The sequence below is a fragment of the Uranotaenia lowii genome, chromosome 3 (assembly GCF_029784155.1).
Source record: "Uranotaenia lowii strain MFRU-FL chromosome 3, ASM2978415v1, whole genome shotgun sequence".
Lineage (NCBI taxonomy): Eukaryota > Metazoa > Arthropoda > Insecta > Diptera > Culicidae > Uranotaenia > Uranotaenia lowii.
This window is the reverse complement of record NC_073693.1, coordinates 74,632,466-74,659,267: the sequence shown is the minus strand read 5'-3', so window position 1 is coordinate 74,659,267 and position 26,802 is coordinate 74,632,466. Positions and strand designations below refer to the sequence as shown.

At 39.8% G+C, this 26,802-nt stretch overlaps 2 protein-coding genes across 3 annotated transcripts in view; one reads left to right on the top strand and one right to left on the bottom strand.

The window, feature by feature from the left end:
* The window catches only part of LOC129752295 (uncharacterized), a 409,138-nt gene that overhangs the window by 296,333 nt on the left and 86,003 nt on the right, over positions 1-26,802 (top strand). The window lies entirely within an intron of this gene.
* Positions 1-26,802, bottom strand: part of LOC129751322 (thiamine transporter 1-like) — a 71,772-nt gene that overhangs the window by 19,600 nt on the left and 25,370 nt on the right. For both annotated transcript variants that reach the window (XM_055746756.1, XM_055746759.1), the window contains one exon: positions 18,256-18,469. In XM_055746756.1, coding sequence (XP_055602731.1) covers positions 18,256-18,469 — 214 coding nt within the window. The remainder of the gene's footprint in view (positions 1-18,255; positions 18,470-26,802) is intronic.

The window sequence follows — 26,802 nt, the reverse complement described above, 5'->3', positions numbered from 1 at the left end:
GAAGCAAAGGCTTTAGTCGACCCCTTTCCTATCACCCGGGCCAACTATCAAATTGCGTGGGACACGATGACAAAACACTATAACGATAGTAAGCTGCTTCGACGTCGACAGGTGCAAACTCTTTTCAATCTACCAACCCTTGCGAAGGAATCTGGAGCGGAGCTGCAATCATTGCTAGAGAGCTTTGAAAGAGCAGTGAATACACTCGACCAACTGGTAACGCGAGTCGATTATAGGGACTTACTTCTTCTGTACATCTTGAGTTCACGATTAGATGCAACAACACGCCGAGGCTGGGAGGAGCAGTCGTCGTCCAAGGAAAAGGATACACTTAAGGATCTGACGGAGTTTATCCAAAGGCGCGTTCGAGTTTTGGGTTCACTTCCGGTCAAGCCGGAATCGAAGGCTGATTTCCCGCAGTCGTCAAGGAGACGACAAGTACCAACCAAGATTAACTTCAACTCTTCTCAATCACATCAGTCAGGGGGACGATGTGCTGCATGCTCGGGTACACATATGCTTCACGAATGCGCTACGTTCAGGAAAATGTCGATAGCTTCCAGGGACAAGCTAGTTCGGAACAACTCGTTGTGCAGGAACTGTCTTAGGCACGGACATTTGGCTGCGGATTGTACTTCACGTTTTCTCTGTCGAGGCTGCAAGGGCAAGCACCACACCATGGTTTGTTATCGATCGGAATCCAACGCTGAGAGCAAGGGCTCTAATTCACAAGGCGGAAATCCAAATGGGTCTGGAGAAGGTACTAGAATCAGGGAGACTACATCGGCTAATCTTTCGGGGCATCGCACATCTTCCGTTCTACTTGCTACAGCGGTCGTTCTAGTGGAGGACGACAACGGCGTTTCCCATCCAGCGCGGGCGCTGCTGGATTCGGGATCAGAATCGAACTTCGTATCGGAAAGCCTCATGCAGCTGTTACAGGTTCAGCGCAGGCAGGCAGACGTCTCAGTTCAAGGCATTGGGCAAGCAGTAGCAAGAGTGAAGCACAAGGCCAATCTTCTCGTCAAATCGAGGATTTCGAACTCTCGATACAGGATGGATTTCTTGGTGCTTCCAACAGTCACAGCGGATTTACCAACTTCGAGCGTTGACGTTAATGGATGGAAATTGCCAGACGTCGAGCTAGCCGATCCAGCATTCTTCGAAACCAGGTCGGTCGACATGGTGCTTGGAATTGAACACTTCTTCTCATTCTTCAAGGCCGCAAAAAGGATACAATTGGGAAATGGACTTCCCACATTCACCGAGACGGTATTTGGTTGGATTGCGACAGGCGCCGTCAACATGTACGATCAAGCGACGAGGATTTCTTGTAATGTGGTAGCAACGGGTGGTCTGGAACAGTTGATGGCACAGTTTTGGGCTTGCGAGGAAATAGAATCGGCAGTGATTTATTCTCCGGAAGAGTTACGATGCGAGGAGCACTATGTGCGAACGGTGAAAAGAGGCAACGACGGTCGATACACGGTATCACTTCCTCAAAATGAGAACGGGTTTGAAACGGTGGGCGAGTCAAGGGACATCGCCATGCGGCGACTGCAAAGTATTGAACGTAGACTTCTGAGGGAACCAGAGTTGCGTCAGGAATACAACAAGTTTATGCAGGAATACCGAGAATTGGGACACATGCATAAAGTACACATCAATCCAGCCGACGATAAAAAGAGGTGTTATCTTCCGCATCATCCAGTGGTGAAACAATCCAGCACAACCACCAAGGTACGCGTGGTTTTCGATGCGTCGTGTCGAACAAGCACAGGGAGGTCGCTGAACGACGCATTACTTTGTGGACCGGTCATCCAAGACGATCTCCGATCACTTATACTTCGCAGCAGAACGAGACATATTATGTTGGTAGCCGACATCGAAAAAATGTTCCGGCAAATCAAGGTTCATCCAAACGACATGCCGTTTCAAAGTATTTTGTGGCGTAATTCACCAGACGAGGAGGTGGAAACTTATGAATTGGCAACGGTTACGTATGGGACCAAACCTGCCCCATTTTTGGCTACCAGAACTCTAAAGCAACTGGCGACGGATGAAAGAGAACGTTTTCCTCAAGCGGCAATATCGTTGATGGATGACGTTTACATGGACGATGTTTTAACTGGAGGTGCAGATGTTTCGGAAATTGCTGAACTTCGTAGACAACTTGAGCTGTGCGCAATAAGTGGCGGGTTCTGCTTCAGAAAATGGGCTTCAAATTCTCCGGAGGTTCTCCTAGATGCTTCCCCAGAAAATTTGGCATTGAAAGGAGAGATTGGTGTTGATCTAGATCCAGATCCTGCAGTTCGCACGCTAGGGTTGACGTGGTTACCAGGAAGGGATGTTCTCAAATTTCACTTCAACATAGCGGATTTGGAAGGCGTTAAAAATTTAACCAAGCGGAAGGTGTTGTCGTTCATCGCTGCTCTATTCGATCCTCTAGGCTTCATCGGAGCTGTAGTGACGTCGGCAAAGATATTCATGCAGAAGATTTGGTGCCTCCAGGGTGCCGACGGTAAGAGCGTAGATTGGGATCAACCTTTGCCACACGAGATGGCAGAAGACTGGCGTAATTTCCACGAAAAACTTCCACTCCTGAATAAGTTGACGATTTCACGCTGTGTTATAATACCGAATGCTACGGAAATTCAGTTGCATGTGTTCACAGATGCCTCAGAACGCGCATATGGTGCCTGCGCGTATTTTAGGAGCGTTGATACAGACGGCAGAGTAAAGGTATCGCTGCTTACATCCAAATCGAAAATAGCCCCTTTGAAAACGCAGTCAATCCCTCGATTGGAACTATGCGGAGCTTTGCACGGAGCACAGCTTTCAGAAATGGTCATCAAGGCAGTCAAATTCAATCCCAAGGTATTCTTCTGGTCTGATTCATCGTGCGTGCTGCAATGGCTGAAGGCAATCCCCAGCACGCTTACGGTATTCGTCGGGAACAGAGTTTCCAAGATTCAACAAATTACGGAGCAGCATGTATGGAATCATGTACCAGGAACCTGTAATCCAGCGGATCTCATATCGAGAGGTTTATCACCCGGAGATATTCTGTACAACGAACTATGGTGGGAAGGCCCTCAATGGCTGAAAAACGACGACAGCACTTGGCCTAACGCACCGGTAACGTTCAATGAAGACGAAGTAGCTAAAGAATTTCGACGTGAGGCGGTTCAGTGTTTGGCGGTCGAAAGGGAAGCATTTGGAAGGTGGTACGTTAAGCAGTTTTCAACATTTAGCGACATGGTTAGGAGGACGGCGTATTTGCGTCGGTATTTGAAGCCAACTCAGAAACGAAAGCAAACAGAAGGTTTTCTGACTACAGAAGAGTTGCAAGAAGCTGAATTCATCATCATTCGCCACGCACAGCAAGAAGACCTTAGCGAAGAATGGAAAGCACTCAAAAGGCAGCAGCCTGTTCCCCGAAGCTCGCAGTTACGGTTTTTCAACCCGATGCTTTCAGAAGACAATCTTATCCGAGTTGGTGGTCGACTCAGACATTCTAGCGAAGCAGAGAATACGAAGCATCCGATAGTCCTTCCTGCAAAACACCCGATAACCAGAATGATTATAGAGCACTATCACAAGCGTTTGCTCCACGCCAGCCCGCAACTTCTACTCGCAACAGTGCGGCTCAAGTACTGGCCACTTGGAGGTCGGAATATCACCCGAATTGTGGTACATCAGTGTCAGCGTTGTTTCCGAGTAAAACCGAGAGCCATCCAGCAGTTCATGGGCGAACTTCCAGCAGCCCGAGTCACCATCGCGGCACCCTTTAGTCGCACTGGTGTAGATTACTTTGGTCCGGTTTATCTACGTCTTGCTCCCCGCAGACCAGTTTCTAAGGGTTATGTCGCCCTTTTTGTCTGCATGACTACGAAGGCCGTACACCTTGAGCTGGTGTCTGATTTGTCGACGGAACGGTTCATTCAAGCGCTAAGGAGATTCACCGCAAGGCGAGGAAAATGTTCAGACATTTACTCGGATAATGGGACGAATTTTGTAGGCGCCGACAACCAGCTTCGTAAACTACTAACCAGCGAAGCTCACAAGGAGAAAATGGCACGAGAATACGCAGGAGATGGAATCAAGTGGCATTTCAACCCGGCCGGCGCGCCGCACTTTGGAGGATTATGGGAGGCGGCGGTACGATCGGCGAAACACCATTTAATACGCGTCTTGGGGGACAATCCAGTTAACCCTGAAGACTTCACCACATTGTTGGTTCAAGTAGAGGCCTGCTTGAACTCACGACCAATTACATCGCAGTCAGAAGATCCCAACGACCTGGAACCTCTGACTCCCGGACACTTCATAATTGGCAAACCAATACAGCAACTACCAGATCCAGATTTCTCAAATATTCCCATGAACCGACTTCACTACTGGCAGGCAGTTCAAAAGCAATTACGAGAATTCTGGAAGAGATGGCGTACGGAGTATTTGACACAGCTACAGGGACGAGCGAAACGTTGGCAACCGCCAATCAAAATTACTGAAGGTCAGCTCGTCGTTATGCGTGAAGAAGGTCTACCGCCAGCCCGGTGGAAATTGGCACGCATACTCCAACTACACCCCGGGGACGACGGAGTCGTCCGCGTGGTTACATTAAAAACTGCGAAGGGTTCCACTACGCGACCGGTGGAGAAAATTTGCATACTTCCATCTGTCGATTCCAAGGAGGAAGATTTGGTATCTCCTGATCAAAATTAGTTGGCTCCACATATACCTTGTTCGAGAGTTCTGTTCTTTTATTTCAGAAATCCCCAGAATTTCAGTGTGGGCGAGAATGTTGCGGAACGCAATCGGTGGTTGCGAGCCACTGGTTTATGACGTCACCAAATTACCAAACTGCGATCCACAACTGAGGCAAACCAAGAGAGAGAACCGAAAGATCCCTTGAGAGTGGCTACAGCATCCCTATTTTTCTACTCTACGAGAGCAACACAACATCATCATTATCATCCCAATCGCTCCCAACAGAGTGCGACCGAGAATGATCATCATCCGAGGGGGAGGCGAGAAACGATCAACACATGAGGGGGAGGTGGGGTGATAGCCCAGAATCCACCCAACCAGAAGAGAGTTCAACAACCAGAAAATAATAATAGATTAAGCTAGTTACTTTTTATTATTACGTTTTTGTCATTCTAAATGATTTTGAAAAATGCGCCAAAGAAGGCATTATTAGAAGAACAAATTTTGGCTAGGCTTGAGCAAGATCAGAATTCTGCTGTGCTCGAACGCAAACAGATCGATGGCAAACTTTGCTTTATAATTAGTTGTAAATTTTAGAGAATAATTCTCAATATAGTTTAGTTGCTAGCCCATAATAAAATGAGTTTTTGTTAACTAATAAATCGGTGTGTGAATCAAATTCGTGCTATTATTATTGCCAAGATCGATCGAGAAAACTTACCCGAAATCGCCGTTATATCGAACGACCAAGGAGGTCAATTGGGTACCCTATCCAGCCTACAGTCCACTGGATACGCGAAGGACCGAGGACCAGCTTAGCTTTCGGCCAAGAGGGAACATTTTGGCCACGGAGGAACAACATGCTTTAAAAGCCTGCTTCGGAGAAAAAAAAATTAAAATCAACCAAAAACAATTTGAGAGCCAAATACTTTCGTGTTTTGGTTTTGCTGAGTGCATTGATTCCAAGCTCGATGCTCGATGATAACATGCTGTTTAAGTTTTGCTGTCATCGAAAGACTTTCAATCGTTTTATGTCGCCAATAGCTCTCCTCTTTAAGACACGAGGAGACCAACTTCTCCACTGAAAATACGAGATCTGACCTATCCTCGTACTGACTTAAAGTTAACGCACACACCTATCCTCTACATGACTCAAGGACTGAGCTCTCCTCTGACGACTCGAGATCCAACCTCTCCTCGTTATGAATCGAGGTTAGGACGTCAATCTCAATGCTGGCGACTCGAGGCCTCCCTGGCCTTTCTTATAATGACTTCAGATCGTCGTGTGTCGGTCGAGAGCAGCTGATCTATGACTAGCGACTGTTACAAAACACGCGCGTTTTTACGAAACGACTCAAATGATTTCTGTCAAAAACATCATTTTTCATTTTTCGCTGATTTTGTCTCAGGGCTGGTTTAAGGATGATGGAATCTTGCTGACCTTCGTTATAATCAAGGCATTCCGCGCTTCTCAGTCGTTATCATTCTGGTCAGCTTCTCAGAAGAAGCGTTTTTTGCTGTATTTACCATAGCTCATCAAGGTCAATCGTTTCGTATTCGCTTGATATGGCCCTTCAGCTTGTTTATCACGAAAGGATTTGTCGCGGTGTCCTAGTCCATCCTAAATAGACCGTCCTTCCATGAACCCGGAGTACTTCAACAAAAATTCCGGCCTTATGAGTTATTACGAATCTGTTTCCTTCTGTTGAAACTTACGTTTTTCTCCCGGTTGTGGATCGGCAGCAACCGCCATCGAAGAACCAGAACAGTTTGATTTGGTTCTGTTCTCTGTCCAATTCGCACTTGATGATGGCAGAGAACAATAGGATGGTGATGATGATGACAGTACAAATGTTTACATCATCACACGGTTAAGCGAGACAACACAATTTGGGTTTGTGGTAACACAACAGTGCTGCCAGATATTCTGGGTCAGAATATCAAAGTACTCATTGAGATATGTGTACTTTCCCGGGTAGGGATTATAAGAAGTGGAAAATGACAATTAGCTATCGCTAATTAATATAGTTGTATTCTATATTGACTTTGTCTATCTCGGCTCACTGGTGACCGCAGACAATGACACCAGCCGTGAGATCCGGAGGCGAATTATCAGCGGAAGTCGTGCCTACTATGGACTCCACAAGCAACTGCGGTCGAGAAGACTTTGCCCTCGTACGAAGTGTAACCTGTATATGACGCTTATTAGACCGGTTGTTCTCTACGGGCACGAGACATGGATATTGCTCGAGGAGGACCTGCGTACACTCGGAGTATTCGAGCGACGAGTGTTAAGAACCATCTTTGGCGGCGTACAGGAGAACGGAGTGTGGAGGCGAAGGATGAACCACGAGCTCGCGCGACTCTACGGCGAACCCAGTATCCAGAAGGTGGTGAAAGCTGGCCGGATACGCTGGGCTGGACATGTTGCGAGAATGCCGGACGCCTGTCCTGCAAAACAGGTGTTCGCTACGAATCCGGTAGGAACAAGACGAGCGGGGGCGCAACGAGCGAGGTGGTTAGACCAAGTGGAGCGTGATCTGGCGAACGTGGGGTGCCCGAGAAATTGGAGAACGGTTGCTATGAACCGAGTGAATTTTAGGAATTATGTTCGTCAAGTTATGTCGTGAGACGGAATACTATGTAAATAAATAATAGTTGTATTCTAATGACCAAACAGACGAAACATGAATAAAGATAACTCTATTCCACCACTGAAACCTGCGTTTTCAACAGGTTATGGGCCCAGATTCGTCTGGATTTTGGAAAAACGAGTTAGTGAGAGGGGTACTCTCAAGTATATTAGACTTGCGGTGAGCGAGTTCTGCAGCAGCCAGCGCAGAGGAACAAACCAGCACTGAGACGAGCCAGAGGACCACCGGAGAGAGCCAATCAGCAGCCAGAAGATCGCCAGTGCAGAGACCAGCCAGCAAGTTTTCCCAGGTCAGCCAGAAGGTTCCACCAGAGGTCGAGTTCAGGGAGGTTCGCGGGTTGAGAGGGTTACTCTCGATGCCGTCACGAGCCACGTTGCGTTTAGCAAGCGTGAGTTCACGACCGACGGCCGGGAGGAGTCCCAGGTTCCACAACCGGGATGCGCAGAGATGGACAGGTCCAGCTGCAGCAACACCCCTGATTAATTGGGTGGTGCTGATAGCCGAGAGGGTTACTCTCGTGCTTTTGTTGTGCGCTATGGTCAGCAGTTATGAGCTGACCCATGCGCAGAGGACCACCGGCGCAGAGGATCGTCAGCCCAGAGGCCACGAGATGCTTCAGGTCAGCCAGAAGGTGCCACTGGAGTTCGTGGGCGGGAAGTCGGGTTTCGAGAGGGTCACTCTCGATGCCGACACGAACCGCGCTGCGGTTAGCAGCATGGTTTCATTTCCGACGGCCGGGAGGAGGACTCTCGGGATCTGTAACCAGGAATGGTCAGGTCCGAATGCTCCAGATGGAGGATTAGCCCGGATCGGAGATTGTAGGAAACTGTTCGAGAGGGTTACTCTCGTGTTGTGGAGCTACGCTGCGATTAGTACGCGTGAGCTTATCCAAGCTTACAGAACGATTTTTCTGTGGCTTTGGAGGAGATGTTTTGGGCGACGGTTAGTTGCCAGATACTTCAGCATAGCATTGGATCCAGATGGGTCGCATGCAACTAAACGTTGCCCTCCGGTTTAATGGAGCGCTCGAGGCGTTGAAGCAACGAAGCGAAAAGCCATGAAGCTGCAAATCGAGAGGATTATTCTCATGCTTAGTAGCTGCTCTGCGGTTAGCATGCGCGAGCTTGTTTTCGGCGGATGGTTGATGTTTCGGATGCTTCGGAGGAGGTGGTTTCGGCGACGGTTAGTCGCTAGCGCAGTCAACCAGTTCTTTCTGCGGATTCCTGCCGAGAGTGCAGATTCTCGAAGTCATCGCGAAATGAAGGCTTTGAGAGGGAACGCGAAGAAAACGGCAAGAGGTTGTTTATCTGGGGTTACCAGAAAACAACGTTCGAGAAAGCAATATGCTTTTCGTTCGCGTGCTGGGGTTATCAGCCACCGGAATCTACGAATCATCGGTTCCGGTGCCAGTCAGTATATGGCGCGAGACGAGAGCGACTACGAGAGTAGCGATGGCGAAGATGACGATGATGATCAAGATTCCGTCAATCCCGAATCGGCCCAGAGACGCAGTCAGCGAACAGGAGAAGCTAATCAACGCTACTTGGCTAACGTAGCCGCTGATGATGAGAAAGAGCGACTTCGAATCGTCAGTAAGCTCAAGGGCCAAAGGGACTGTTTTTTCCGGAAGATCACCGCAGCCATGAAAGGATTCGGGCTGAACGAAGTGAGGTTATCACTGAACAGCCGTTCAACGATTTGATCGGTTGTTTGCAGTTTTCGAAGCCGAAAATCAGAGCTGCGGTTAGCGTACTTAGCAACTATCAAGCAGCCCTGGATGAGAGCGAGATTTGGGAAGCTGTTAGCTTAACCCATGTTACAGGAAACCCATTCTGTTTCTCGTACAAATGGGTCTTCACAGCTATCGAAAATCCCTGGAGAAGTACGCGTCATGGAGGCGGTTGGCTTACCCTAGGTCACAGGTTTCGTGACATGATCGTTCACTGGACGAAGATGAACGATGCACACAGGAGTATTTCACCCAAATACCTGGCCAAAAGTCAATTTTTAAAAATGAACTATTACTATGATTTTTATGTTAATTTGCTTCTTGAATACCTTTTACATCATGTACCAGTTAATTTTTTTCAAAAATTAGTTTTTCACGAGCAATAGCGGCCGTCGAAAATTCAAAATTTTTATGAACTAGATTTTTTCAACAAACCGTATAAAAATCGCGTCACAGTTCAACATGTGATTACTGGTTTTAGAAGTGACTTAACAACAAATTTTGAAAAGGAGAATTTAAATACATTTTAGAATGTTATATTTGAGAATTATTTAGTGGTTTGCAAAAATGTAATTCGGGTACTGTATATGGAGCTTTCAAAAACTCTTCATTTTGTTGTAGATTTTCAAGCTTGTTTTTATTAAATAAGTGTTTTTGTTTATGTTCCCAGCAAGTCCCAGCACCAAATTTTACATCATGTAAAAATTGATAACTTCATGAACCATGTACAGAAGAAAAAACTTTTGCATATTTCCGCACTCGTGATATTTTCAATGTTGAATTTCAAAAATTTTTCCTTCCCTTTTTTGTAAAATCCTTTCAATGCACCTTGTTTGTTTTAATCAGTTGCCCAAAAAAAATGGTTTCTCAAATCAAAATTAAAAATGTTTTGTTCGTGCTTATTGCAAATAACTTATATACATAGACTAAACATAAATAGACTAAAAAATAAACTAAAAAACACAGGAGCTCCAAAAAATCGTGCCTATGGATGTTTGAGGTCTTGCAGCACGAATAAAAATAGGGGTTTAGGATAAACGCATGCTTCAAAAATAATCAAAAAAGTATTTAAGACACCTGGCAAAGCGGCTGAATTGCAAAATTTTTTTGAAGGCCATTACATGTAAAAACTACAAAAAGTTGTTGATGCAAATCTGAATAGAAATCAGTACCATCAAGTGATAAGTTTAAGTTTAAGTTTAAGTTTAAGTTTATTATTCGAAATTACGGTAGCCTCAAAGTTACGTGTAACTGTTGTACAAGGTCAAGGAGAGTAAGAAAATAAGAGGGTTTTCATCTCAATAATTAAATGATATTTCGATATTTGTATTATTCAATCGGAAGATAATATTTAAAGTATCAAGTGGATTCGATCGACTATTTTTATTATCAGAAAGCTTAAAAATCACTGGCGGGTGATTGAATGAGCTAAAAATGTATTTTTTAAAACTCAAATAATATTTTATTAGTCTTTTTTCAAGATATTCAAACGTATAAAAATCGAAAAACACTTTTGGCCAACTTTTTGTTCTACATATATACTCCTCTGTGCGATGGTGAGGTTATCACCGTACAGCCGTTCAAAGAGTTGATCGGTTGTTCGCAGTATCTGGCGATATCATCGAGACCAGTTATTTGTGCAGCGGTTAGCGCACTATGCCAATACCAGGCCAGTCTGGCCACTAACGAGGCCTGCAGCGTATTCTGCGATACCATCGACGTATGACCGTTATGGCGTTGGTATACCGCAGAAACGCGAACACGGACCCACTTACGGGAAATCTAATTTCGTGGTCAACGAAACGTCAACAGACGGTCAGTCTGTCGTCGACCGAAGCTGAGATAGGAGCCCTTTGCCATGCGGTCAAGGAAGGTTTGTGATTAACAAACTGTGGTGACCGATAAAGGAATTGCCAATTCATCGACTTTTAAAACTCACTAAGCCAAACCGACAGACAAACCTTCCTTCTCGAAACACGCCAAAAGAATGACCGTTTTTTTTCTCATTCCATTATAACATTTCTCCACACGAACACTCACTCAAAACTCTCCGAATGAAGTCTGTTCAATGTATTCCGCTGATTTCGATCAATGGGAGCTTTACAAGTGTTGCAGTTCATTCAAGTGCCTACTCCGTGATGCCAGGAAATTATACATTTAGATTCCTCAATAACTTTTCAAGAATAGTTAAACTAATATTAAAAGTATTTTTCTTCATTACTGTCATTTTGCCTTTATCTACCACACAAACTTCCTTGGTGAATTGGGTGTGGTTAGCACTCCTTTCACGTTAATGGAGGACAACATCCCTTGTATCCAGTATCTGGAAGAGGCGCGGATGAAGCATCTGGATGTGAAGTATGCTTTCATCAGAGACATCATAAGAAGCGGTCAGCTATCTTTGCGACACATCTCTACTGAGGATCAGCCAGCGGATGCATTCACGAAGGCGTTACCAAGGGTGATGCATGCGAAGCTGTTCAGCATTCTCAATTTGCGAATTGAGGGGAGGTGTTGAAACTTACGTTTTTCTTCCGGTTGTGGATCGGCAGCAACCGCCATCGAAGAACCAGAACAGTTTGTTTTGGTTCTGTTCTCTATGTCCAATTCGCACTTGATGATGGCAGAGAACAATAGGATGGTGATGATGATGACAGTAAAAATGTTTACATCATCACACGGTTAAGCGAGACAACACAAATTGGGTTTGTTATTCTGGGTAAGAATATCAAAGTACTCATTGAGATATGAGTACTTTCCCGGGTAGGGATTATAAGAAAAGGAAAGTGACAATTAGCTATCGCTAATTAATATGGTTGTATTCTAATGACCTAACAGACGAAACATGAATAAAGATAACTCTATTCCACCACTGAAACCTGCGTTTTCAACACCTTCAAATCTGTTTACTTGTGACTTTAGAAGGCAGAAAAGGATCTGGAAATATACATTGTAGACCGTGTTGCGGATTATGATCAATCGGTAGTTTCGACAGTCCCAGATTTCGCTTTTCTTGAAGATTGTCTATAAAAACCCCTCTTATCAACTCTCCGGTAGCTATTCTGGGTCTCAAATCTGTTCTGTCTACAGGAGTAGGTAGTTGGCTATCTTGTTCGACCAATTTTGATGAGTTCCGCTCCGATGCCGTCCTTCCCAGCCGTTTGGCTTCTGGTAAAATATTATAGAATAATATAGTTTACGCTCGGATTTGGTCAATAAAATATTTTTTTTTCTTTTTTATATCAAACAATTTTTTTAAATCCAGAGTTTCGACCAGTTTTGGTGGTCTTTTTCTCACCAAAATTGGTATAAACTTTGGGTATGTTATAGCAAAGTTGGTCAATGTACTCAAAAGACCTAAGAAAGCTCGAAAAAATTTTAATCTTGTTTCCTAAAACGCTGGAACTGTTCCAGCTCCAGGATGGGTTGAATTCGCTGTCTCTTCCTTGGTAGATGATTTTCTACGCGTTTACGTATGATGTTCATAATTATTTTAAGCATAACTCGGCTTTGGCCTTTAACCAAACAAGGTTTCGAACAACGTCTTGTTATCCACAAGACCTCTTTCTAGTGGTTTATTAGGTACAAAGCACACAAAACTACTACGCTCCATATATCTAGTAGTATCACTGTCATGGATTATATCCTACGTTTCTCCATCAACTTTTGGTTGGCTCGCTTCCTGTTTTAAATATTGCTATCAATGATTCAAAACTGTTAATCGTGTAGAAATGCTATGCTGCCAGGAACTAAACAAGATAAGATGACGAAAACGAAACGTTGACACAAAAAACCTCCAATTGATCGGTATTCTGTAAAAGAATGATGAGACGAAAGGTCGCACTATTAAAAGTCAATCTCGAAAAGAGACAGAATAAAGAGTGTTCGTATCAAAAAGTGGTCAAACCAAATTGCGTTGGTTAAAAATAACGCCAGATTGCTGAGAACTGCTTCCCGCTGCTAATAATTTTTTGGGTATTCTTTAGAGATGTACCGAATAGTGGTATTCGGCGAACGGCCGAATAACGAATATTGAGCTTTTCAACTATTCGGCCAAACGAATATTCGGCCGAATATTCGGCCGAATATTCGGTCGAATATTCTATTGAATTTTTAATAAAAAAAAACTTAAGCGATTATTTCAATGCTTTCTATTTCTTCCATATTAATACCCCTCATGTATTTTAGTCGATAATTTTCAACCAGATGATATTATCAGATGATGAATTACAAGATATTTTTTTAAGTAGGGGTCTTTCAGATAACTGAAAAGACATTAGATGACTCGTCGCTTCTAGGGCGTTTATCACCAAAGAGATTGCGTTCCTGTAAAATCTGAGATAAAACGTGATGAAACAGATGCCAAGCTTTTTGAAATTGCTTCTCTGATATTGAATTAGATGAAGGTCGAATTTGAGCAAAATATCTTCAAAATAGTTGTTGAAAAAATAAATGATCTTTAGCTTTAAGCTTCAACCAAACGTATCCACACATTCAGGCATTCAGGACGATTTTTGAAAAAAAAAAATTTAAAAAAAAAATGTATACCTATTTTGAAATTTTTGAAAATTCGTATTGAACACAAATTTAAAAAAAAAATATAAGGAATTTGAGTTTTTTGTTTCATTTAGCAAATAATCTGAATAAACTCGAGAAAAACTCGGGAAGTTTTAAACAATATCTGGACATCCTGGCCAGATTCGACTTATCTGGAGCTTTACTGGATTTATGGGCAAGCCGGAATATATCTAGAAAATCTGAAATAAACTCCAATCAAAGTATAAAACGATACCGTTCAGCATTCTCCTGTACGATCTTCAGTGGAAGATAAGCGGATACACCTTAGATGTTTTACTGAAACTATGTTTTTCCTTTTTTATAAGAATTTAACCCATTAAGGTCATTCTTCCTCGTTAATAACTGCTGAAATCCTAAGTTTTCAATGGTTGTGAAGCTTTTACAACATTACTTTTGGATATATTATAAATTATCCAAAAAATTTTGAAAAATTTACAAGTCTGTAGTAGATATTCGGCCTATTCGGCCTATTCGGCCGAATACTTAGCTCAACTATTCGGTGAGCCGAATATTCGGCTTAACGGTTTTTCGGCGGTATTCGGCGCCGAATATTCGGCCAACCGAATATTCGGTACATCTCTAGTATTCTTAAACCTCTGCTTAACTATCGCCCAATATTTTTCGATTGGGCGAAATTCTGGTATGTTGGGAGGGTTCTTATCCTTGGGCACAACCTGAATGTTGTTAGCAGCATACCGTGGCCTTTTTTCCATATTGGCAGGATGCCAAATCCGGTCAAAACAGCATAGACAAGTTATTTTTCTTTAGAAAAGGCAGCAAACGCTTTTGAAGCCACTCTTTCACGTAAATTTCTTGGTTGACGGTCCCGGCTGCAACGAAAATGTCGCTTTATAAGACTCAGGTACAGATAGCTTCCCAAACGAGTTATTTCTTGGCAAACTTTGATAGTTTTATAGGCTTGAAAATGTCTGCCACCTTTCTCCTTTCGATTGCTATATAATACTCATGTCCAGGAAGCTGTATAAAGTCTGCCTTGGCGTAGGTTTCGTCATCCATAAAAAGGTGAACACGAAAGTATTGCGACATCGAAAATGTCATGCTAATTTTCTTATCATGTTTAGAATCAAACCAAAAATTTGAGGGTATTTTTATACATATATTTACTTCATAAGTAAAAAAAAAAGTTAATCGAATGAGCCTTGAAAGTAATATTGAACGCATTTTCGCTTGATGCCCTCTATCAAAGTTTTTCTCAGATTTTTTTTTTCATTTTCTTAACTTGTCCTTCTCGTCTTTGACTGTCTTCTTGCTCTTCCGAAGTTCCCGCTTCATTATTGCCCAGTACTGCTTCACCGGGCGCAGCTCCGGACAGTTTGACGGGCTCATGACCTTTGGAACCAAATGGACAGAATTGGCCTAATACCACTCCAGGTCACTTTCAGAATAGTGGCACGATACCTAGTCTGGCAAAAATAGCGGAGTTTCGTCGTTCTGCTTCTAGAACGGCAAAAGGCTCTTCTCGAGGCACTCAGATTTGTAGATCTTGCCATTTACTGTGCCCTTTGTCAAAAAAGGCTCACTCACAGTTCGCAACAGCAGATGGCAAGCCGAACGTTCGCCGATATTTGGAGGCGAACTTCGATATTCTCTTTTTCTTAAATTTATCGACCACATCGAACTTGCTCTTGCCGGTAAAAACTCTAAGCCCGGAATTTGCTTAAAATCGGCTTTTATATACATTTCGTCGTTCATTACACAGCAGCCATATTTTGTCAGCATCTTCTCGTAGTGCTTCCATGCCCGAGTTTTAGCCGTCGATTGTTGCCACTCATCGCGATTTGGAAAGTTCTGTACCTTGTTTGTATATAGTCCAGCTCCCTTCAGTGCATTCCGGACGAAGCTCTGCAACATGCCGATCTTTTTAGCCAAATCACGGCTTGAGACGTTGGGATTTGCTTTAATCTTCTGCCTCACTTTTCCCTTCGTCGTTTTGTTCTCCGGTCCCGATTTTTTTTAGCTCCTTTGCCGTGGTTCAACGTCAACCGCTCCTGGAACCGCTTCAATACTTTGGAGGCGGTTGAATGGTGAATATTCAACATTTTTTTTTTAATTTCTGGTGCGACAGGTTAGGAAATTCCAGGTGTTTGGATAGAATTTGTTTTCTCGACTTGCGTTGGTTCACCTTTATTTTCGTTGAATCGAAAAACAAGACTTCGAGTTTGACAGCATGTAAACAATACACATCAATGAGAAAGTGTGCAAAGTTTGGTTGATTTTACCCATGGTAAAAAAAAGCTATGCCCTGCTGAATGTGTCGTATTCAAGAAAAGTATGTAAGTAACCCTTTTTACGTTAATAACGGACTTTTTTTACCCAAGTAAGCCCGTATAGGAAAAATGGATAACAACCCTATCAAACCGTTAACTTTGACGAAAAAATGAAAATGGAAAAAAGTGAAGGGTCTAGAGGAATGTGTGAAGGTAAAATTTCATTTGTATTTTGTAGCTAAAACTTGTTAGCAATTAATTTAATTTTTGCCCCTAAATGTATGCAGCATAATTGTTCTTTTTTCGATTATAAATCTTTTTAAAATATTTTTTTTTATTTTAAAGGGCATGCTTAACTTCTTGTGGATAATTTATCCCCCTTTTTCAAGGTTTTTTTTTATATTCAAATTGAATTGTATGTTTCCACCACACAAAATAGTAGCGAAAAGAATTTTTTTTCTTTAATGTTTATATATATGTTTACATTTTAGTTTTGGTTTTGTTGTCATATCGTTACACTGCAAAAAAGTTATTTAAAGTAAAAAATCAAACCATTGAAAAATATTTTTTTGACATCTGGCTATACAGAGTTTTGATAATAGTTTTTCTATCAAACTTGTTCTGGACTTTATTAAGGAGAAAATTAATACATGTATGACAATGTTAAAGAAAAGGGTAACATTTTGTTTACAACAAACTCTCTATATATTGATGGAGCATTGAAAGATTAAAAATTAGTTTTTTTTCTCTTTCGAATCATTTATTAATTATCTTGAGCACTTTTGATAAACCACTAAATCTTTTTATTTCATGTACTTTCAATCTTTTGTTCAAAACTGATTAGCAATTTAATTGAAAAGCATACACTTGAGATACAAGTGTGTTTTTATATATTAGGAAAATAATGTAGATTTTCTCTTCCTTTTTTTTCAATATCTTTTTATTCACTTAGATTGTAACGAATAACAATTTTGGCTTTTAGAATAGGACAGTAGGATGTTCAAAAAAAAGGTCACACTAGTCAAGAGTGTCTCCCGATCATATCCTTTAAACCAACCCTCCAAACCAAAATTACTTTGCTAGGATGCAGAGGTGACCTCGGTCCTAAAGCATGATTTATGAATCTTATCCTTTTTCTCTATTTTCCTTCTATCTATTGACTACTAGGACGTGGCCGGCGCCGTTATTGATGTTTAAAGAGAGAGCATCAGGTTTGAGCATTGTGAATGTGTTGCCAATCCCAGGCTCCGTTCATTTGACCTCTGAACAAAACTGATGGCCTCGGTCAATCACGGAGTAGCAACCATTGGCGATGTGGAACTAGTTCTACGGAGCCACGCCAGCGGTCATGGAATTCGAAATGCATTAGATTTGACACAACTGTCGTTATGATAAAATAAAACTTGAATCGAAACACTTAGGAAATCGAACGAAATTGATCAATTATAATCTATTACTTAAAACTATGAATAAAGCATTTCGGGTTCAATGATTAAAGGTGGATGTGAGTAGTCAATCAAGCTAAGCTAAGCTAAGCTATAAATCTTTTTAAAATAAAACGTTAAAAAGCAAGATTAAATTTATAAACTAGTATGTATTTGTAAATATTATGAAGGTGTTTTGTATCTTTTATGATCAATAAAACTCGTAAAAACCGTCGAAAATAGAGACTGACCAATGTTACCCCAAAGCATCAGATTCAAAACAGAGACGCAATCGATTTTTAAATCATATTTTAAGTAGTCTTATAGATTTCTGCAACCATGTTTTACGTTCATAGGAGTCCAGTACTGGTTTTAAAAATACGAAACATGCCACATTCCCCTTAATAGAAAAAATAATCGAAAAATATTGAAAAAATTGATCAATATTACCCCGGATTACGGTACTTAATTGGGAACATTTAGTATAACATTTACATTGCTCAAAATTTATACTCCGGATACGAGTGAGAAAAATCTGACGAACTTAATCTTAAAAGGTTCATACTTTTAGAATAAATATCGATTCCGAAAAATGTGATATTATATTCCAAGCACGTTGCTGTCCTATAGACAAGCTACTTATCAACCTTGATTATCTGAGAGGGAATCTAAATTTCTGCTTTCTTTTCATCGCTTTAAACAACATCTTTTTCTAGCAAATTGAACAAGACTTCTCAATTTCCGCAGCCGCGACCTCAAAAGGGCCATCGGCCATCGAGTGTGAACCCGTCGAAACGATCGAAGCGACGACACGGCCAAATCATCGGCCACAGCACCACAATCGGCCAATTCGGTTCGACGCCTTCGAAAGTCCAAACTCCAAGCAGTAATGGCCAGGCCACAGTCTCAGTGCCATAAATCTCACTTACCGCCAACGGTGATGTAGTTGAGCTGCCTCAGATCCATGGCCTGGGTCGAGACCAACGCTTGGCCGATGACGCTGGCAAGGAAGCGCCCGCTCAAGATGGCCGCCCGCGTGTTTCCCGTGACCTGTTGGTACTTGTCCCGGTTAATTTTGGCATAGATGTACGTGTAGTAAGCGACCTCGGTGGCCATGTACGTGCCATAAAGGGCCTGGACCGCCTAAAACGAATGGGAAAAGACAACGAAAATGAGATTTCATTCCATGAATTTTGCTGTTGGTACGGTACGCGGTTTCGGTAATGGAGGAAATAAAAGAGAAAACGACGTAATTGAATCTGGTCACGGTGCTTTTAGTAACATTGGCCGGGACTACCGGATGCGAAATTGGGAAATCTTAACCCGACTAAGCGAAGGCCTACCTGTTGGCAGGTGTGAAGTTGCTTTGATTAATACTGAATTATTGGAATAAATTATAAAGAGTAGCATCAAAATTTCTGACTCCGGGTGTTCGAATGTTTTAATCATTCAGGGCAGAGAAATAACGGATAACTCTCCAAAGTAAAAAGTATTTTTACTAAAATTTTATAACACACAGGGTCGTTGAATAAACTGTCTCATAGAGAAATTTTTGCTGAAAAAAAATTGTGTGACACTTTATAATTTATTAACTCATTAATCATGTTTATAAACAAACTGAAACTAAGAACGGTACGTGAGATGACTTTTATTACAGATTAACAGATGTACAAGCTCAAATAACAAAAAATCCGGAAACCTGTATAAAATCTCAAATGCCATTTTCCGCGCCACGCGGGCCTTTAAAAAATTACGAATCAATGTTTGAAGTACCGTCAACTGGGGGAACATTGATCACTTTTTTAATTTATTTTCGAATATCTTGGAAGGGGTTGCTTTTTAGTAACACTTAAAAGTTTTAAAATACTAACTGGGGTAAGGAGTACAAAGCATGATCATTGAAAACAGAATATAAGTGGGTATAACTAAATGTTTGTTTCAATACCAGATTTCATGTTTCGGGGTAACTTTGATCACTTAGGTTTTTACGTATCTTAACACTTTCAAAATTACTGTTGTGATGCCATTTAGCACAGAAGGCTTAAAACATCAACAACAGTAATTTTTTGTTTGGACTCAATGGAATTCTTTCAAAAACAAATATGTATACTCAAAAGATGGAAAATATTGCTGCATACATTTAGGGACGAAAATTATAAACATTTCCTTAAATTTTTGACCTCGAAAACAAATGAAATTTTACTTTCATGCAATTCCCTAGGTCCTCTCACTGCTCCTCTGTTTCATTTTATTCAAACTTAACCATTTGATAGGGTTTTTAACTATTTGTTCTATACAAGCTTTCTCATAGAAAATGTCCGTTTTTTTAAATATACAAAAATCATCACAAAATAACTATCAAAATAAATTTAAAACAATACCTTTACAAAGAAAAAAAGTTAATTTTTCAAATAAAATAGTCCATTAGCTTTTATATGCTATCATTTTAAAAAGAGAGGTGTTTGTTTGTGAGTCTTAGAAAAAAACAGATATTTTATAACTTTAAAACTATATTTTAAGTAAAATAACTAATCTCCAATTACAAACCTATTTGAAACTCAATTTATAGGCTTTCAAACGTAGAAAACAGTTTAAAGATATTTTAACTTTAGGCTTAGTTTATGATGATTATCGGCAAATATTTCATTTTGATCAAAGTTCCCCCAGTTACGGTACTACTTTTTGTTTAAAAAAAGAAGTTTCAAAGGTGTATTAACCTTTTACCTCTGATTTAAATGAATACTTCAAAATACTTATGATAGATTATTTGAGCTTGTACCACTCACAAGTGTTTTTTATCCGTTCGTGAATCAATAAATCCCAAATTTTTCAAAAACTTCGCCCATTCAAAGCACACGAAAACCAACGGATAAACAAGAGAAATATATTTTCACAAGTTTTACTTGATTTTGAATATCAATTTTAATGATGGAGTGGTAAAATTTATTCAATTGTAAATATGATAGATTCAACTACAAATGTATGATTGATTCTACTATAGTGAATGATGATACTATAGTGTTCATCCGTGTTCATCAGTAAAGATTTCAAATATCGTGTTCCCTGCAGCGATCGTAGTATTGTTTTCACTGTACTGGGGGAACATTTTTCTCTACCATCTCCTGGCAGCGGTCGTGTAGAAGGTCGACAGTTCCTGGGATTGTGAAAGGTACACCTACTCTGGCTGCCCGTAAAATCGACGTAGGTCTTGACGTTCCTTTACGTGATCCTAGTAGGATCCCACAGGAAACTAGCATTGTTAAGTCAGCGTATGAGTGAATTTTTCCCTCACAAGTTCAATCTTCGCCGGGTACAGAAGCACGGACTTCAAAGGACGCCTTCCAGGACCGATTAGTTAAGACGCACAATTTGCTGGGTAACCATGCATCAAGATGCAAAAATAACAACAGCTGAGTAGCTGAAATAATAAATTTAAAAAAAATAAAACGTAGCTATAAAATAATTCCGAAAAAAAACATCTTAAGATATGATAACTTCCTATATAAACAGAATTTAAATTTACAATATTTATATTTGATTTAATTGAATCAATTAAAGAATTTAAACTGAATCTATCATATGTATAATTAAATCAATCATATTATTATAGTTGAATCTATCATATTTATAATCAAATCAATCATATAACTAAAGTTGAATCTACTAAAATTATTATTGAATGTATGACATCTATCGTACATTATAGTTGAATCTATGATATTTATTGTTGAATGCACAAAACTAATCATACAACCATACCCAGCAAACATAAAATCGTATTGAAAATGGTAACTCAAGTCATTAAAAACGTTACTGCGAATCGTACTTCCAACCAGCGCAAGTAAAAGGTCGTAAAAATCGTTACCCGAAGTCGGATTAAATGGTTTAAATCGGATATGATAAAAAGTTCGCCATGTTTGCAGATTTTGAAGACGATTTCGTTCCTTTTTTTTCTCCCGCGTGGGTCGAGTGAGAGAACAGCTTTGTTGTTCTCTCTGCAACCATCAGTGCAACCAGATTGCTAAAAATCAGATGGTGTATTTGCAAGAATTGCCCAATGGCAGAGGCAGCAAATATTATCGCTGGCAACGGTTCACATGCATGGAGAGAAAAAAAACTTGTGCTCTCTTGCATTCTTTTAGTATGTATGAATATGGTGTCAAATATCGTCAAAATCGTATACTCTTATCGCTTTATCGCTATTGTCCACTTTGGTAGATAAATGCTGTTTTTTCGAATTTCATACGATCATTCTATAATGTACATATATGAAACGTATAACAAAGTTGTTGAGAAATATACCTACAAAAATGTTGACTGGGTAGTTGAACGAATTAAGTATATTATTGAATGTACGAAATCAATCAGATTATCTATTATTTGTATAGTTAAAATTTTTATAATTATAGTTGGACAAAAATCAATCAGATATATGATTGAATATAAGTGGATTATTGCTGGAAATACCATACTTTTTTTCCATGTTAAGTAAAAGAATTTTATTTTTTTGAACTGATTTTCTGACTATTGAAATAAATGTTTTGAGAAACAGTAATAATTTTAACGTTTGATTCCTCGTACAGTTGCTATGTAAGGACGAGTTAATGTAAAGAAAATTTTTAGAAAAGGTAATGGAAATTTTTTATTGAACAAGTCGGAATAACAAGATACCACTTTTAAAAGCAAATGCAAAATTTGAAGCATAAAAATAATGGTTCAGAATAATTTGAAATTTTGTGACATGAATTCAGTCCACATCCTTGTTTGGTTTTAACTTAGAAAATCCAGTTCAAAACTATATAAAGGCATAACTTTGCTTATTATTGTTCCATTCGAAAGCTACATGAATAATGAGAAATTGTTTTGTGTTCAAGTTGTTTAAAAACATCGATTTTTCATTTTTGTTTTTATAATAACCAAATCATATTCTTTACAAAGCTAATTCAATTTGCGAACGTTTCTTACTTATTTTCGATTTAAAAATAATGGTTGACCTCTAAAATAACCACATTTCAGGAAGGTCCAAAACAATAAATTCACGCCACAGTGGAATGTGTCAGATGTAGATTTTCATTACATCGAAATCTTCAGACACAAAGCCATAAGCCATCTTATTTTGAGTACTGATGTTGACCAGATTCCTTAACAAAACTGCTTGACATAAAATCGGAGCTCAAAATTGGATCACCGAGGAAAAAACAATTAAAAAGATCGAAAGGTCGAATCGAAAATAAACCAATCTAATCGATCTTTTCCGGACTTGAGAATCGCTCGAAAAATTAAAAAATCTGAGTTAAAAAAACGATCTTACAAAGCTCGATCCAAGATCAAACAATCCTAAGGTTAACACATTGCAATCCATTGAATTTAAAAAGGTCCCACGCAAAAGTGCACTTCTCTAGGCGAAAATTTTACGTATAATTTCGGTATCTATTAACTGCACAAAGTTTAAAACTTGAATCTAATTTGAAGCTTAAAATTGCCATCATGCATTACAGCGAATGTGACATCAAATTTATTGAAAATAAAGTTAAATGAAAGTTAATTTCGGCAACACTTATAAATAAAATAAAATAAGTTTCTAGGGAAACGTTGGTAATTTTGGCAACACTGGGCAATACAAACAAAACAAAGTCAGTCATTGATCTATTCTTGTGAGCGATAGACGTGTCTGAGCTAATCTCTTGAGATTCACAAGTATTGTAAAATCATGACAATGGCTTAGTTGGAAAGATGAGCAAAGATTGGCAAGGCTGATGCTCAGATTGAGTACGATTGGTTCCGGCTCCGGCGAATAAGACGGAGCGCCTGGAAAAGCGCAGATTGACAGCGCCTGGACAAGCGCAGACTGCTGCTCTGATTGTTTGTTCCTCTGGTAAATAAAAAGGAGAGATTCGAAAGCGCTGATTTTTGAGGATGATGCTACTGATTGTTTTTTTTTTTTATTTGGCCTTCCGGTGAAAAATGACAGAATTGACTTAGGAAGCGCAGATTGTTTAGGCTACTGCTATGACTGTTTGATTTGATGTGAACTTCCTTTGAAAAAAAAAACGGATTTGCTAAGGAAGCGCAGATTCTTAAGACTGTTGCTGTGCTGTTTGTTTGTTGTTAAATTGGCCTCTCTGTGAAAAAAAAACGTAACTAGCTTAGAAAGTACTGATTTTTGAGGTTGCTGCTGATTTTTTGTTGTGATTTCGCCTTCCGATGGAAAAGGACGGATTGGCTTCCGAAGCGCTGAATTTTAAGACGGTTGCTGCTGATTGTTTTTTGGTTTGGCCTTCCGATGGAAAAAGAGGGAGTTTGCTTAGGAAGCGCTGATTTGTAAGGTTGCTGCTTTGTTTGCTTTGATTTGGTCTTCCGCTGGAGAAAACGGATTTGGCTTGGAAAGCGCAGATTTTTAGAGTTGCTACTGATTGTTTGTATTGATTTGGCCTTCTGGTAGAAAAAAAGAATTGATTTAGGCAGCGCAGATTTATAAGACTGTTGCTGTTGATTATTTATTTTGATTTTGCCTTCCGGTGAAAAAAACGGAATTGGCTTAGGAAGCGCTGATTTTTATGGCTACTGCTGTTGATTGTCTGGCCCTCTGGATGGGAAGGCTATGTCTAAAAATACATTCGGAAACGGAATTGGCTTAGAAAGTACTGATTTTTGGTTTTAATTTTGCCTCCCGAAGGAAAAGGACGGATTGGTTTTTAACGCGCAGAATTTTTAGACAATTGCTGCTGATTGTTTTTTTTGGTTTGGCCTTCCAGTGGAAAAGGACGGAATTGGCTTAGGAAGCACCTATTTTTAAGGCTGCCACTCGCTGCTGATTGTTTGTTTTGATTTGGCCTTCCGTTGGAAAAAAAAACGGATTTGGCGCAGATTTTTAGAGTCGCTGCTGATTGTTAGTGTTGATTTGGCTTTCTGGTGGAAAAGACGGAATTGGCTTAAGAAGCGCAGGTTTATAAAACTGTTTCTGCTGATTGTTAATTTTTATTTAGCCTTCCGTTGGAAAAAAACGGAATTGGCTTAGGAAGCGCAGATTATTAAGGCTGCTACAGCGGATTGTTTGTTTTGATTTGGCTTTCTGGTTAAGAAGGCTGTTTCTAAAAATACATTTGAATTATTCCAGCCTTGGTAAACAGAGACAGAGCGTTAAGAAAAGCACAGTTTGAGAAGGTTGTTGCGAAGAATGTTATCGGCTTAGAAAAAATGGTATGCGGAAAAATTAAAATTTGGTAAGCTTTCGTCGAGAGTGGTGTGCAGAATTGATATGAAGGATATTTGAAAATTAAGAATTTTGTATAAGAGAAAAACAAAAGTCAGTAAATTAAAGATTTATTGAGTATAGAGGTGAAAACGAATGTAGAGATGGGATGAAGGATATGCAGAAAATAAATAAAATTCATGAAAATAAAATAAAATAAAAGTTTTATTCGGCAACACTGAAGATGAATAAAGTCAAATAAATTTCTATGGAAACGTTTGTTATATTGGCAAAACTAGGCAAAACAAACAAAACAACGTAAGTCATGGATCAATCCATGTGAGTGATAGACGTATCTGAGTGAATCCCTGAGTTGAGATTCATAAGAATCGTAAAATCACGACAGAAATTTCAACATCGATTTACTCAAAACTCGTTGCGATATGAGCCCTTCAAAACTGACAAGGTTTATGATACTTTTTTCTTGTGTACGTTGCACTTTCGTTTCGTTCTTTTCGTTTTGACAGTTTTTTCTGATGCACTAATGTAGTTATTGATTTAACGAGAAATTAATTTACGACCGTAAATTTGCATTGAAAAAAAAATGTATCATCATCAAAATTTGGATGTGATAATAAACACTTAATATTGAAAATTATGCAAATATTTTTTTTTCATTTAAAAGACATATTTAGATTCAAATCAGTTTATAATTGAATTTTCAGGATTTTTAAATAATTATCGAGCGATATTGAATCGAACTGCTTCTTAAATGCTAGATCTTAATTCATTTTCTTTTTGTTAAATTCATTATTTGAAGACAACATCTCAAAAATAACCTCTAAATATCGAAAACCTCTAACGACACCAATCCAACTCTCAGCAGCAAGTGTTGAACCGATCATTATCGGAACCAATTAAAAACAAAACCGCTACGGAATCGACCACATTACATCGCCATCATGGCAGTGGCTTCGAGGAAAACACTCATTCGGAAAACCTGTTGAGTTGAGTTGAGAGACCACCAACCGCGGACGTACAACGTCCATGAAGGGTACTAGGACTAGGGTAGTTAATAAAAACCATGCATGTTACTATATATGTTTGTGAACCAAGCAACAAACAACAGTCACAGGAGGAAATAGGCGGACTTATTGCTTCCGAATGGGTCTGTTGTGTACCCACGGTTTCATCGAGAATCTGATCTGTGGATTCGTTCTAGTTGATCTACATATGTTATTACATGTGATATTGGAGTAGATGTAGTGTTTTAACATCTAAATTCACAATTTTCAAAATGAAGTTTTGATAAGTGCATTTAAAATTAAATTTTTTTTTTTGAAATTTATGATAAGATGCATTCTGCACGATACTACCCTTCGTAGGACTCAACAAACCGGTTGCGGCATTTCCGAGTGGTTAAGCAAAAAGTTTTCCACCAACATGTAGGTAAGGATGTAAGTTAAAATGCTGCGCTAACTGTTCTGGAAAACTTTCGTCTACGAGCAAGTAATAATACGGGGATCGCTCATTATGCACTACATGAACTGTGCATTTAACAGCGATAATCATATTTGTGAAATGACCCGAATGTATTGAAACATTTATAGAAATGAACTGGAATGACTGCGAGACGAAGGTATGTCTGTTATCATCGCTTCAGAGACATGTCACAAGTAAAAAAACAAACTCAAACAGGCTTTGTAAGCTATTGACGATGATTCACAAAATAAATATAAAATACTAGCTGATCCCTTACGAACTCCGTTTCGCTTTCAACTTGGAAAATGTCATGAACAGTTTTATGAATGCGAATTGCCAAGCATTTTCCAGAAGCACTTCTGAATTCATTGTTAAGAAATAATTGCAAAAATATTGGTCGATCACTTTGTCTGTCGTCTGCTACTAAATTTGAAATCAGAAATCCTTTGACCGTGCCAAAAACCACGTGTACAAATTTCGACTCGATCATTGCATAACAACGCAATTATTGCCGAAAAGCTTAACCCCTTTCGGGGGCCTAATACAATCTTTGATGACTGAAATCGATTGCCCTTCCCTCAAAACTCCCGTGTGCAAATTTTCATCGCAATCCGATGTAAAACAATGACGATATTGCAAAAATATTGAAAGGTTTATATGGACGACCCACTGTGCCGGCCCCTTACACTGAATTTAATACCTGAAATACATTGCTCATCTCTCAAAACTCTCGTGTACCAATTTTCATCTGAATCCGATGTATAATAACGACAATATCGCATTAACAGTGAATAGTGAACAT